This window comes from Mesocricetus auratus, unplaced genomic scaffold, assembly GCF_017639785.1.
Source record: "Mesocricetus auratus isolate SY011 unplaced genomic scaffold, BCM_Maur_2.0 Super-Scaffold_100031, whole genome shotgun sequence".
Lineage (NCBI taxonomy): Eukaryota > Metazoa > Chordata > Mammalia > Rodentia > Cricetidae > Mesocricetus > Mesocricetus auratus.
The window spans coordinates 17,261,659-17,277,096 of record NW_024429212.1 but is presented as its reverse complement, the minus strand read 5'-3'; the positions used below and the strand labels follow the sequence as shown (position 1 = coordinate 17,277,096).

The 15,438-nt window shown below is 37.9% G+C and overlaps 1 protein-coding gene across 3 annotated transcripts in view; it reads right to left on the bottom strand.

Annotated features, from left to right (window-relative positions):
- Ccdc18 (coiled-coil domain containing 18) overlaps positions 1-15,438 on the bottom strand; it is a 94,634-nt gene that overhangs the window by 27,795 nt on the left and 51,401 nt on the right. For all 3 annotated transcript variants that reach the window (XM_040733473.1, XM_040733474.1, XM_040733475.1), the window contains 7 exons: positions 14,704-14,917; positions 12,076-12,175; positions 11,169-11,285; positions 8,635-8,778; positions 6,463-6,666; positions 3,403-3,540; positions 2,131-2,331 (listed from right to left, as the gene is read on the bottom strand). In XM_040733473.1, the coding sequence (XP_040589407.1) occupies positions 2,131-2,331; positions 3,403-3,540; positions 6,463-6,666; positions 8,635-8,778; positions 11,169-11,285; positions 12,076-12,175; positions 14,704-14,917 (1,118 nt within the window). The remainder of the gene's footprint in view (positions 1-2,130; positions 2,332-3,402; positions 3,541-6,462; positions 6,667-8,634; positions 8,779-11,168; positions 11,286-12,075; positions 12,176-14,703; positions 14,918-15,438) is intronic.

Genomic DNA, 15,438 nt, shown 5'->3' with positions numbered 1-15,438 from the left:
AAGATAAAAATATCTTTTGTTTGTTTTTTTGAGATAGGGTTTCTCTGTGTAGCCCTGGCTGTCCTGGAACACACTCTGTAAACTTTTTTTTTTTAAAGAAATGCTACCATTTAATTAAAATTTAAGCAATTTCATAAATAGCCAAACTTAAAATGTGAATGATTGCCACAAGCAACCACAAGCAATCAAATTACATTGTTCTCATAGACAATATCTAGTGAGTAAGCAAAATAATTTCTGTAGCTAGGAATGCAATGTAGAATATTTAATTTTTTTTTTTTTTTTGGTTTTTTTCGAGACAGGGTTTCTCTGTGGCTTTGAAGGCTGTCCTGGAACTAGCTCTTCTAGACCAGGCTGGTCTCGAACTCACAAAGATCCGCCTGTCTCTGCCTCCCGAATGCTGGGATTAAAGATGTGCGCCACCAATGCCCAGCAGAATATTTTATTTTTGAAGGTTGTTTTTTTTTTCACAATGAAGATCTGTAATTTTGTGTAAATTTTATAAACTTCCAGAACACCAGGAAAAAAAAATGTGCCTTGGCCAGGGGTTCAATTTAGGGCCTCATATATACTGGTCAAGTGTTCTATCCCTGAGCTACAGCCCACAGCAATGGGAATATCATCTTAATTAAAACACTAATAATGTGTTTGTTCCTAGAACTCCATCTGTACACCAGGCTGGCCTTGAACTCGGAGAGCCACCTGCCTTCCTCCCGAGTGCCAGGATTAAAGGCCTTGTACCACCACCACCTGGCCAGTGTGTTCATTCTTAACAGACATATACACACACACAGTGTTTAGTCTAAACATTCTATTAGTGCAAAGGACTGAATCCAGAGCATCCTGAATGTTAAGCACAGACTCTGCAACTGAGCTATATTAACAGGTCCTACATTTTAGATTATATCTATTCATATCTACCTAGTACTATAAATATAAACTGTATTATAAAAGAGTTATTCAGCTGAGTACAGAACTAGAAATATATACAAGGTATTAGTTGATTTTATTTTTTTCTTAGTAACTTCTATTTTGCTACCACTCTATTATTCTTTTGTAAAGGGCTTCAATGATAACTGTCTTAGCAGTTTTACATGAATGCTTAAGCATCCCTACTATTAATGTCAAATCGTAGTGATAAATTATTTATGATTTAATAAAGCTTGCCTGAAGGATCACAATACAAAGCTAGCCACAGCCATAGAAGTTGGGCAGTGGTTGCACACACCTTTTTAATCACAGGACTCAGGAGACAGAGGCAGATGGATCTCTGTGAGTTCAAGGCTACCCAGGGTTACATGAGAATTAATCAGTCTAAAAGAAAACCAGCTCAGGCCTTTAACCCCCAGCATTAAAGAGGAATATAAGATAGGAGCATGGCATTCAGTACTCAATCTTAGACAGTTAGTCTCCAGTCATGTTGAGGTCAGGATTGCCCCAGCCCTGGTGGAGGTGAGAGCTCTCTGGTAGCTTGGCTGCTCTGCTTCTTTGATCTTAGGCTTGAACCCCAACATCTGTCTCTGGGCTTTTGCTTTTTGGGGGGTTTCTCTGTGGCTTTAGAGGCTGTCCTGGAACTAGTTCTGTAGACCAGCCTGACCTGGAACTCAGAGACCCACCTGCCTCTGCCTCCCGAGTACTGGGATTAAAGGCGTGCGCCACCAATGCCCAGCTCTGTCTCTGGGCTTTTATTATTTGTGTTACATCAAATTCTACACAAACTGTCATAATCAAAACAGATGAACAGACAGCCTAAACCATTTTAAAAGCATCTATATTTAAACTCAGTTTTTAAAAAGTTCTGAATATCTTATATTTTTACTTTAAAATTTTCAAAGGAATTTACTGATTTTGAAAAATGCTTCAATTTGCTTTTTGTAAGACATATCACTATAAAGCCCACTATAGCAAATGTTATAAATGGAAGCATTTATATTTAAACATATATAAATTATTTTGTGGTGGTAATATGACATATATCATATTAATAATATCTCATAGTTGTCTTCTAAACAAGATGTATTTTGTTTCAAGTAAATAATTGGTCATGAAGACCTCTACAAATGAGAAGAACAAGAAACATAAATCATTTGTTTTCACAAATGTTATTTCAACACTTATGTGCTTACTTACTTTAATAAGTAACGCTTCATTTGTGGCTTCAATGACTTCATTCCTGTCTTGAACTTGTTGGTGCAAATTGGTTACAGTATCCTGAGCTTCTTCTAATTCTAGTTTTGCTTTCTCTAGTTGTTCATTTAGTTGCTGAACAGAAGACTTTTGAGAATCAGCAGAAATCTTCCACTTTGCATGGTTTTCTTGATGTGAAATCATCTTTATAGTCCCAAAATTGTAAAAAGAAAACAGGGTGAAGTTGTTTTCAACAACATTCTAATACTTGCTACTATTATTTTTCCTTAAGAGATCAAATTTATAGCCATAAACATCTGATTTTGCACTAAATGCAATATTAAAGAAAAGAAAGAACATAGTCATTATTTTGTTTGTTTTTTGTTTTTTTGAGACAGTGTTTCTATGTGTAGCTTTGTAGACCAGGCTGGCCTCAACTCACAGAAATCCACCTGCCTCTGCCTCCCGAGTGCTGGGAGTAAAGGTGTGCGCTACCACTGCTGGGCCTAAGAATACAGTCTTACATTCACTTAACAGTTAACTATATACTGGATTTTGATTTACATAAACAAACTATAAACAAATTTTTTAGACAATTGGAGAAATCTGAACAATTAATGCACATTTGATATATAAAGGAAATACTCTCAGACCTAGGTCCTTTGAGGGGCAATTATGTTGTTAATTGCTGAGTCATATCTCCAACCCTAAATTTCATTTTATTTTTTAATTTTATGTGTATGAGTATTTTGTTATATGTATGCCCGATGTCCATAGAGGTCAGAAGATGGTGTCAGATCACCTTGGAACTAGGGTTACATGTAGACAATGGTGAACTGCTATTTGGGTGCTGGGCAATGAACCAGTGAGTGGGATATGGAGCAGTGTAGCCAGTGACTTTGAGGCAGCAAAGCCCTAAAGTGCAGTCTTGTCTGCTCGGGGAGACACTGATAAATAGTTGTAGTGCTGCTTCTGTAACTTACTATCAGACCAGAGGTCAGAGATTACAAGGTACTTTACAGTGTTTTCATATCATATAAAATGGTTTATGTCTGTAATTATTTCCAGTTTGTTTTACAGGATTTAGATTCAGTATGACTGCCTCAAGAACTAGACCTTAACTCTAGAGTACATTAGCCTTTTAAGTGAATGGATATCAAGTGCATGGTATGTACTTAGCTTAAAATGAACTCTTCACGAATTAGACTCAGTTTCATCCTAGTAGGTCAATTCATTTTAGAGGGGTCTACTGACACAAATTATATTTTTCTTTACCTCCATATGATAAGCTTCTTTGAGAGATTCTACTTCTGATGATAATTTCTTCATTTCTGCTTGCATTCTTGCTTCTAAATGAGCTTCACGTACTTGAGATGCCCCTAGTTCTTCAGCCAAACGATTTCCATGTGCTTCCTTAAAAATGATATGTTGAAGAAAAGTTATATAGGTAGCTTATTTGGTTTATTATAGTTTAATGGGAACATGCTAGTCTTTATGTATAAACACATGTGCCAAGCTAGCTTTTTTAAAAAAGATTTATTTATTTTATGTATATGAGTGCTCTATTAACTTTATGCCAGAAGAGGGCATCAGATCCCACTATACATGGCTGAGAGCCACCATATGGTTACTGAGAATTGAACTTGGGTCCTCTGGAAGAGCAGCTGGTGCTCTGAACCTCTGAGCCATCTCTCCAGCCCACCAAGCTTATTATATAGTACACTTTAAATACAGACATTTCAGAGAAGACCAAAAGAAGGCACCACTACATCATTTGCTACATAAGTTCACTAACCTGTGGTGATAAATTGTTCATGATTTATTAAAATCACTCTAAGTAGCAAAGTTAGCCATGGAAGCCAGGCACATACATTTAATCTCAAGACTCAGGATTAAGACGTAGACGGACGGCTCTCTAAATTCAAGATCACCCTAGGCTACCCAAGAGTGACTCAGAGCTCACGCCTTTAATCCCGGGATTTGAGAGGTATAAAAGGTAAAGAAAGGCATTCAGTCTGAAAGTCAGTCTCCAGCCACGTTGAGGAGCAGTCTGAGGATGGCACCTTTGGTCTGAGCTGAGGTAGAGTTAGTGGGTGTCTGCTTTGCTTCTGTGATCTTCAGCTCGAAGCTTGAACCCCAATACCAGTCTCTGGGTCTTTTATTTATTGTACTACATTAACCAATGCTTTCTGTGAAACTAAGTCCTATAAAATACTAACTTGGCAAATAATTATCTCCACTTTGGCAGATAACAGCTCTTGGGTTCCTGTGTTTTTTAATTTTTTTCCCACTATATGGATTATCTACTTTTAACAAGAATGATTTGTACTCTTTTTTTTTTTTTAATCTCTAGGGATGTTTTGGCCTGAATGTATGTATATACACTCTGATACCCATGGAAGCCAGAAGAAGAGAGTGTGAGAATGTTGTATCCCCTGGGAGCTATAGGTAGTTGTTAGACAGTTGTTAGCCACCATGTAGACTCTGGGAATTGAAGCCAGGTCTTCTGAAGAGCAACCAAACCAGCCAGTGCTCTTTTTTTCGAGACAGGACTTCCTTGTGTAGCTTTGGAGTCTGTCCAGGAACTAGCTCTTGTAGACCAGGCTGCTCTCACTCAGATCCGCCTGCCTCTGCCTCCCGAGTGCTGGGATTAAAGGCGTGCGCCACCACCATGAGCCATCTCTCATCCTGATATGCATTTTTATCCAAACCTACTTACATTACTAAGTACAAGTTGTGCTCCCCTTGAGTAAAAGATGTTTTGTTTTCTGTTTTACTTACTGCAGTTTCAACAATCTGCACTCAATTACAGCCCAAAGATAATAAATACGAAATTATATAAAAAGGTTAAAATTGCGGGCCGTTCTGAGCAGCCTGATGAGATGAATCATCTGTTTGTCCACACTGCTTTCTACGTGCTTGTTTACTGGTTATCATGGTATTCCAGGAACCCTTAAGGTTCCTGTCTTGAAGAGTGCAGTACATATGTGTAGGGCTCAGTAGCATCTGTGGATTCATATACCCACTAATGGTCTTTGAGATGTGCATCCGTCATGGATAAGGGGAAACAATGGTAAAATATGTATGGAAATATTTTAAAGTAAGAACCAAGTTAAAAATTTCAAAACAACTCAACAAGAATTACTGCAAACATCTGCTACCCAATTAGAACTAGTCAAAACTGTTATAAACTACTTGGGAAGTAACATACTCCCACAACACCACCATCACCAGATATTCTATTAGTTTAATCCTCCCCCTGCTTGAAAGAAACTAAAATACAGAATATGAAATATGAGTATGGCTTACGTAAAAAGACTAAATAAAATTCAAATCGGGCTGGGCATTGGTGGCGCACGCCTTTAATCCCAACACTCAGGAGGCAGAGGCAGGCGCATCTCTGTGAGTTCCAGGCTGGGTTGGACTTGGACTGACAGCCTCCAAAACAATACAGAGAAACCCTGTCTCATAAAACCAAAAAAAAAAAAATCAAATCGGATTATTCATAAAAATCTAGGGCAGGGCGTTGGTGGCACACACCTTTAATCCCAGCACTGGGGAGGCAGAGGCAGGCGGATCTCTGAGTTTGAGGACACCCTGGTCTCCAAAGCGAGTTCCAGGACAGCCTCCAAAGCAATACAGAGAAACCCTGCCTCGAAAAAGCAAAACAACAACAACAACAACAAAAAAGGTTTGATTCAAACCAAAAGATAAACATGAATCTATATTTAGTTTGGGATTAAAATATATTATAAAAATTTCAATTTAAGTATTCTCCCATTTAAACTCATTTTGAGAAGTCAGTTTAGCTTATCACATAAAACAAATTATACTAAACTATTATCAAAGAACAGAAATGGGAAAAAGTAGACACCTTCCCTTTTGAGACTAGCCTCAAACTAGAGAGTTCCCTGCTTCAGCTGCCTAAGTGCTGGGATTACAAATGTGGTCTACCACACCTGGTCCTACCATTTTAACCAATTTTAAGTCGTCAATCTGGTAACATTAAATATATTCACACTGAAGTAACACTGTACAAAATAAAAAGATTAAGCTCTAGTGGTTTAGTGATAAGCATTACTATCTGTCTTCTTTTAAAAAGGAGTTAAAATTTGGGAGTGGAGAGGTAGCTCAGAGGTTAAGAGCACTGGCTGCTCTTCAAGAGGTCCTGAGTTCAATTCCCAGCAACCACATGGTGGCTCACAACCATCTGTAGTGAGATTTGGCATCCTCTTGTGGCCTGCAGGCATATATGCAGCCAGAACACTGCTTTAAGAAAGGGAGTTAAAATTTAAAAATTCTTCAGTAATATAAAATTATTTAGAATAGGATTACCTTTTCGTTAGAGAGTTGCTTTATATCCTCCAATTCATTAGAGAGCCTTTCTATTTCTCTCTGTGCTTGGACTTCTTGGCGACGAGCCTCCACCAGTTCGGAATGAGAGTTCTGCACTTGCTCCTGGGTGAGCCTCAATTCTTGCCCCAAGTCAATGACCTCCTTGTACTGAGTAGCAATGTACTCCTCCTGTTCTTTCATTACCTGCAAAGCATATATAGTTATAAAGTACGTAGCTACAATTGGCTTCTTTGTTTTCATAAGAGAATTTCCCTACAATTACATCTTTATAAACCTTGTAATAAGCGAGCAGCTTCCACTCTGTTAGTATTTTAAAAGCCTTAATGATAGTAAAATGACAAAACTATAATAAACATGGAACTTTCTTCAGTCTAGGGATTAAACCCAGAACCTCAACATGCTAAGCAACACATTTCCAGCCTCTTTTACTTACCAATTTGTTTGTTGAATGGACTGATTGACTTATTTGGGCTTTTAGAGGCAAAGTTTCTTTAACAGCCCTGACTGTCCTGGAACTCGCTCTGTAGACCAGGCTGGCCTCGAACTCACAGAGATCTGCCTGCCTCTGCATCCCAAGGGCTGGGATTAAAGGTGTTTACCACCATCACCAGGTCAAACCCTTTTTTAAAACTGTATTTTGAGATTTCTCAAGACGAGTCTCAAATTTGTGGTCTTCCTGTCTCAGCATTCTAAGTAGCTACAATAACAGCATGTATTCCAACAGTAACAACCATATTTTTTTTTCACTTACTTAGTTGGAGGTCTTGCTATCTTGCCCAGGCAAGACTCAGAAAGACACTGAGTAGTCTGGGCTAACCTGCAACTTGAGATCCTTCTTCCTGAGCCTCCAGAGTGCTGAGATTAGAGATATATTCCACCACTCTACCCTAAATATTCTGCATGACTTTAATGTACAGAAGTTATATAAACCTTTATCATAATGCATGTAACATTTACAAAAGAGTATCAAAACCAGGCCAGAAACAAACAAACCCCTAACATTTGATTATCCAAACTAACTGGGCTATACAGAGAGACCCTGTCTCACAAAACAAGGTGAGAGCAGGGGAGTTTGCAGCTCCTATGATAGAGCTTGAATGACATTCCCAAAAACCTGGCTCTTGCCTCAGCACCACATAAAACCAAGCATGGCAGTACACAGTGTAATCTAGGACGTGTGGGAGGAGACTGGAAGAGTTTAAGGTCGTCTTCTATTACACAGGGAGTTCAAAACTAGTCTGAGTTACACAAGATCCTGTCTCCAAAAAACAAAAACAAGTAGATAGTTCCTGAGAAATGACCTCTTGAGGAACAACACCCAAAATTGTCTGCAGGCCTACACAAATATGAGTGTACACTCCTAAAATAAACAAATGTTGATGTGGAATATAGAATTAAAATTCAGTCTACATAGCTGGGTTGTGGATTCTCTATGAAGGTGAAACTTGTATTCCCTCTAAAATGTTATTAAATTAATAATTTAAATTCCTAGTAGATGACAGGTTAAGTATTTCTTATCTGGAAACCCAAAATCTGAAATATTCTCCATGCCTCCCCAAAATTTTGAGAATTAATTTGACAGAGAGAAAAATTCCACACTACAAAATCATTTGGCAAACAAACTTATTAAGTTATCTTCAGATGAGATGTATATGGTAAATATGAAACATAAATGCATCCAGATTTCAGTAATTTTGAATATATAAATACTCCAAAATTAAAGAAACTCAAACTACAAAACAATTCTAACTAAAAAATATAACATGGCAAAGATAGGGAATACAAGGTAGATAATACAACGCCTTTAATCCCAGCGCTTGGGAGGCAGAGGCAGGCAGATCTCTGAGTTTGAGACCAGCCTGATCTACAAGAGCGAGTTCCAGGACATGTTCCAAAGCTACACAGGGAAACCCTGTTTCAACCCCCCCCAAAAAAAAGACAGTGCCTTTGTCTATACCAAAGCCAGCATAAAAAAATATTTTTAAAGGTCAAAAGAAGTAATAGCATCTGGTACAAATAATTAGTTTTTAAAAACTTAAGAGCACATTTTCTGTATTTTAAAACCAAGGCGCTAAAAATAAATAGAAGCAGGGCAGTCAAAGCATACTCATTTCATTACTTTTCCACCTGTTTTGAAAGTAATCTGCTTACACTTTCCATTTCTCTCATCCTTTGCTGTGTTCTTTCAGTTTCCTTTTTCAGTTGACTTATCTCCTGCTCATTCTGAAGCATTATAAACTCCTTTTCTCGAAGCTGTTCTTTGGCATTTTGCAACTTTTCGTTTAAACTTTCTACCTGAATTTCAAACAGAGGACAATCATTAACACAACTAAGAAAATATAATTTACTCATAGCTGTGTTCTGAGTCAAACTTCAACCACTTATGAATGAAATATCTAAAAGTAGGCAGAACATGAAGGTCCACACTGCAAGTCAACATTTTGGAAGTTGAGGCAAGAAGGTAATGAGTTCAAAACCACACTAGACTACACAGCAAAGACCCTGTCACAAAAATCTGAAATCAAAATTTTTTTTTGATTTTTATGTATTTATTACATATACAGTGTTCTGTCTACATGCCAGAAGAGGGCACCAGATTGAATTGCAGATGGTTGTGAGCCACCATGTGGTTGCTGGGAATTGAACTCAGGACCTCTGAAAGACCAGCCAGTGTTCTTAACCTCTGAGCCATCTCTCCAGCCCCCTGAAATCAAATTTTAAAAATTGTTTTTCTGTGGCTAAAGGACAGCACAGTGTTTAAGAGACCCACACGGCAGCTCACGGCCACACGTAATCCTGTTCCAAGGAGTATAGTGCCCTCTTTGGCCTCCAAGGGCACTGAGTGCACAAGCATACAGGCGACAAAACACCCACTCACAATAAAACTAAATGTCTAAAACGTACTTTAGTCCCAGCACTCGGGAGGCAGAGTCAGGCAGATCTCTGTGAGTTCAAGGCCAGCCTGGTCTACAGAGTGAGTTCCAGGACAGCCAGGAATCCATGTTTTGAAAAACCAATTTAAAAAAAAGGAAATTAAAATTTGAGTAAAAGAAATAATAAATAAAATAAAGGAGACAGGAAGAAGTGGGAAAGAAAGAAGGTATCTTCAAAAGGGAAAAAAGAAAAATATTAGAAACATGGAATGAGAAAAGCAAGAGATAAAAATTCTGATCATGCAGCAAAAATGTGTAAACAAAATTAGAGGATAAATGTAAGAACTATATATTGTTTTATAAATAAATAAACTATGTTAAAAGCATAATAAAAGTAAGGGAAAACACTGATGCAAAAAAGGGAGGTGTAGAAAAGCATTTAATGATATGACAAAATATTGGAGTAGTTTCTTTCTGGGTCCTGTTGTATTGAAGTCTACCAGGCAGGGTTAAATGTTCAGCTGAAGTTTGAATCTCTTTTCTCTTGTACTATTCAAGCAGTGTTTGGGACCAGGGAAGAGTCAGTTGTACAAGGCTGCATTTACTCTAGCGATTGCCTTTTTTCTTTAAATACCGAAAGTCACTTCTGGCAGCACTTAGATTTGTGGCTTATAAACTAGGTAGGTTCACAAACTCCCAAGACTTCCCTGTTTGAAGTCCCTGGAGTTGCTACTAATTCTCCTGAGTCCATCTGGCTAGTCCAAATTTGAAACCCTGCTCAACATTAACTGCCCCCCAGAAGGAAGAAGCTCCTGCTGGACCTGAACTTAAGCTTACAATCCTGCTAGTGGAAACCACATGTGACAAAGGCATTCCTGGATGACTGCAGGCTCAGAGTTAGACGCTGGAGTCTGCTCCCCACCAGAGAGCAGGACATAAGTACTACACCCCTAGTCTAAGGCTCCCACCACATAACTGAGTTCTCTGCACGTCCATGTCGTACGCTGTTCATCCTGCCTGAATGCAATTTTCCCAACCACTGACTGTGGTCACAACATTCCCAGGCTTGGTGGTGTTCATAGTTTTCAGGTGCCCAGAGCAGCTCAGTTTCAAATAACAATCCTCCTCTTTTCCAATGATGATTTGTCATACTTGAGGAATGAAATATTCCATCTTCATTTAAGGTTTACGGGAAAAATGGGCTTGTCCTATGGCTATAAGCACCATTCTCTCTTTCTCCCTCTCCTTTTAAAATTCTTTTTCCTATTCACTATTATATTAGCATTCCTTGGCTTATTCTATGAATGAATCTGACACCTCCTCCCATGGGCAAACCTTTCAATCACTATTTACACAAGTGCATTAAACAAATGTAACATGGCTTTATAATTTCAAAGATAATACATATGTAAGATAAAAAAATATAGAGAACACAAAGTTTCCTTCCCACAGGATATTTTCAGTTAGGTTCTAGAATTACTTGTACATCCTCCCAGAAATATTTTATAGCTATTCATACACGTACATATTGTGGTAAGTATATACACCGGTATAAGAAATTACAACCAAAATAACATTGAGAAGAAAATAAATATTAAGCAGAATTGCAAGATTAATAAAAGTATGCAATCTTTCTATCATGTGCATGCTATAAAGACACCCCAAGCTATGTGCAGTGGCATTTGTGGGATCCCTGGCCATAGCAAATCAAGGTCAATTTAGGCAGCACAATAACAATAAAAACAAAAATGTATGCACATTAATGGTATTAATTTTTAAGCAATTTAAAATACGAAATTTTAAAATAATTACCTGTTTGTTGCATTCTTTAAGTTCTAATTCTGATTTCTCCAGAGTACCCTCTAATTTAATTATTTTTTGCTCCATTTCTCCTCTGTGCTCACGAATGGTCATATCCAAATGTGTAACCTAAATACAAGTAATATCAAGATGGTTGCTCAATTTTATTGTAATGCAAACATATGTGTGGTTGGAATGTACTTTTTTTTTTTTGGAATGTACTTTTATAACAGGTACTTTTACCAACAAATGATAAGCTTATTCCAAATAAAGTAGGGACTTGAATCCTGTGTGTATTATAAGTTATAGAAACTTAAAATGTAAAATAGGAGAAAATGATTCAGATTCCAATTTATATTGGAATAAAAACTGCTAAATAATGTCTTTTTCCTCCAACATTTAGCTCACAGTAACATGTGCAACCACATGTTCTTTGATACACAATAAAAAAAGATCTAAAGGATGTCAAGCAAACTCCTATGCTAAAATACTGGTTAGGCTGAGCTGTGGTTTAGTGCTAAAGAACTCACCATCCTAGTCAGTCCCCAGGGAGACAAACAAGTCTTCCAGCTTGGAATTTATATTTCCAGCATTTGGGAGACTGAGGCAAGAGGATTATAAACTCATGACCAACCTGGCCAAACAGAAAGGTTTATTTCTAATTTTTTTTTTTTTAATGAGACAGGGTTTCTCTGTATTGTTTTGGAAGCTGTCGGTCCAGCCTGGCCTCAAACTCACAGAGATCCGCCTGCATCTGCCTCCCGAGTGCTGGGATTAAAGGCGTGCGCCACCACTGCCCGGCTTATTTCTAATTTTAAAAAATACTTATAACCAAAAAAAAAAAATTGGTGACTTCTAAAATCCATTAAAATTGCCCATGGTAGAAATTTTTATTCAAATATTATTAGGAAGAAACAACCTGAGCTGCTCTTTGCTTTAGCTCCCAATTTCTCTCCTTAAGCGCCTGATCCATTTCAACAAGTTCTTGTTTTTTGTCTTCAATCTCCATCTTACATTCTCTAAAATTTGTCAAAAGAAAAAGATCAAAACAGATAATGTGACTTTTAACTTTTAAAGGTAGGTAAATTGAGTTATTGTTTCCCATAAATTAAAAGCAACAGAATGTTTGTGGTTAATTGAAAGGACATAAATTAAAAGAATAATGTATAAAAAAATGACTGAACACAAAAGTTAACTCACACAGAAATGGGTTCCCTGGAATAATGGGGTGAGGTCTCATCTTAATACCTAGGGTGCAGAGGGACTAAGACACACCATCACTCTGTCCGCTCCCTGCATCCACACATACATACCACGTGCTCCCAAGTACAGGAACATGCACTCATGCACACACACACGCACGCACACCAAGACAAATCAGAGCAAAAGCAGTATGAAATGAGGCCAGGAAAACAGGGATCTGATCATAAAAGGCTTTATATGTTAGAGGCCTGGAGCTGTTGAAAACTGTGGTCTGTGGTAAAAACAAGCATAAAATATCCTATTAGCCATTTTAAGTTCACATTGTTATGCAGACCATTATCTGTTTGCAATGCTTTTTTTTTTATTACAACAAAAGAAAATCCCATATCTTTCAGGGGTCATTTTTTTCTGTTGTCCCTTCCAGTAGCTCCTGGCAACCACCAATCTTTACTAACTTTATGGATATGCATGTAGTATTAACAATTATACTACATGTGTCTAGCTTCTCTGACTTAGCACAATGTTGTTAGGGTTCATCTACTTTATAGCATGAGTTATTACTATTCTATTGCTTTTTCTGATTAAATAATACTCTTATGAGTATGCCATATCTTCCTTATCCATTTAGCATTGGTGGCCAGTTGGTTTCCTGCCACTTTTTTGGCTATTGTGAACAGAGGTGCTATGAACATTTGTGTATATTTTTTGTTTAAATAACTATTTTCAATGCTTTTAGATATATGACTAGGAAATTATTATAATATTTTCCCACAGTTGCTATTACCACTTTTGTTTCCTACCTGCAATATATGAGAATCTCATTTCTCTACTTACTTCCCAATACTTGATATTTCTGTTTTTTATTTTTAGGACTAATCTACTGAGTAATGAAGTTGTATCTCTATACTTCATTTTTTCATTTCCAAAGGAATTAAGATTTTACTGAGAATGTTTTAGAAGTCTAAATAGAAATCAATATGATCTATGTTTGAAATCAGAAACATAATAAATCCTGTGGAAAATGGATTAGCAATGAAATCAAGAACATAAGGAAACCATTACAAAGACCCAGCCATACACCATAAAAGAAACAATGATGAACTGTGGATAGTGATAACAAAAGTCAATGGATTTTTTTATTTTTTTGGTTTTTCGAGACAGGGTTTCTCTGTATTATTTTGGAGGCTGTCCTGGAACTCGCTCTGTAGACCAGGCTGGCCTCAAACTCACAGAGATCCACCAGCCTCTGCCTCCCGAGTGCTGGGATTAAAGGCGTGCGCCACCAACACCCTGCTGCAGTCAATGGATTTTAAAATATGTTTTAGAAATAAGGTGGACAAGATTGGCTAATATAAGACTGGCTAGGAGGATAATTCTACAGACCTCTGGGTTGAGCAATTATATTAAAAATTCAGGAGGGGCAGAGTTATAAGAAAATATATGACTGTGTTTGGCTGAGTTTCAGATGCCTCTTAAAATATCCTTTATGCAGGGCTGGCAAGATGGTTCACCAGGTAAATGCACTTGCCACCCAGCCTGACACCTGAGTTTAATCCCTGAGACCAATATGGCAGAAGAACTGATTGTCACAGTTTGTTCTTTAACTCCCTCGTGTGCATCGTGACACATGTCACACATCTACCCACGTGCACACAAAATAAATAAAAATTTAGTAAGATCCAGCTTAGCTTCTCCCCTGCAGATCTTCCCAGCCTTCCCTTCCAGCCTGCCTCCAGTCCTTCGGGTCAGCCACTGATCCCTAGAAACACCCTCTGCCAGGGACTCACTGTCTTTCCTGTCCTCCAGTGTCACCCTCAGCTCTGTAGCAGCCTGCTCACCCCTCCTGGCCATCCAAGCATAAATCCACACACCTATGGAAACCTGATTTTTTATAAAGAAGCCAGAAATACACACTAGGAAAAAAACAGCATCTTCAACAAAGGATGTTGATAGGCTAGATGGCTGGGTCCATATTTATCACCCCATACAAAACTCAACACCAAATGAATTAAAAACCTCAACGTAAGACCAGATACCCTGAATCTGACAGAAGAGAACTGGAGAATAGGCTTGAACTCACTGGCACAAGAAAAGATTTTATGATAAAACTGATCAAAGAATGAGTGCAGAAGTATTAGCAGCTAAAAGCAACTTCTCTCACTTGGTTAAATGGTTCATGGGATCATTAAAACAAACAAACAAAATCCAAAACAGAATGAAACAAAAGCAGTTGAAAAGTTGGACCATTTTGAGTTTAATAACAATTTTTGTGGTATGGTTCAATGACTCAAAATAATCAAAGAGATACCTGTAATTATGGTATCCTTTTTATTATTTAACTCACCTAAGTTCAGCAGTGAGATCCTTTATTGTAGTGTATTTCTCCTCCAATGATAACTGAGCCTTCTGTAGTACATCTCTCAATTCCTGTAGTTGTCTTAAGGTGCTTTTCAATTCTCCATGAGCATTCTGTAGTTCATTTTCCAGTGCTTCCCGTTTCTGCATGGTCTCTGCTAGCTCAGCTTCAGTGTGGTGCTGCAGCCTCTCTAACTCCTTCACTATTAAGAATACAGACTCATTTAAGAACTACATGTAAACATTTTTATTAAGAACTTTATTCATAAGCACAATTAGCCCTGGATTTAATCCCTAGCACTACGCAGACAGGGCTTGTTGGCCCCTGTCTATAATCCTAGCACAAGAGGTGGACGCAGGAGGATCAGAAGTTATTGTCTTCCTCCACTGAGTATGAAGTTCCGGTGCAGCCTAGGACACGTGGAACTCTATCCAAACAATTAAAAAAAAATAAAAACTAAAAGTCTGATGGAACTTTTATTCATCTCTAAGAGGCAAAACACTGAACACTATCCCTCCTAGCATCACCACCCCAACTGCTCACTTTAGTCACTTTTCTATTGTGAAGAGACACCATGATGAAGGCAACAATTAGGAGCTTGCTTACAGTTTTATAGTTTAGTTAATTATCATCACAGTGGGGAACATGGTGGCATTCAAGCAGACAATGGGACAGAACCCCAAAGCGAGTAACCTACTTCCTCCAACAAGGCCACACCTCCTA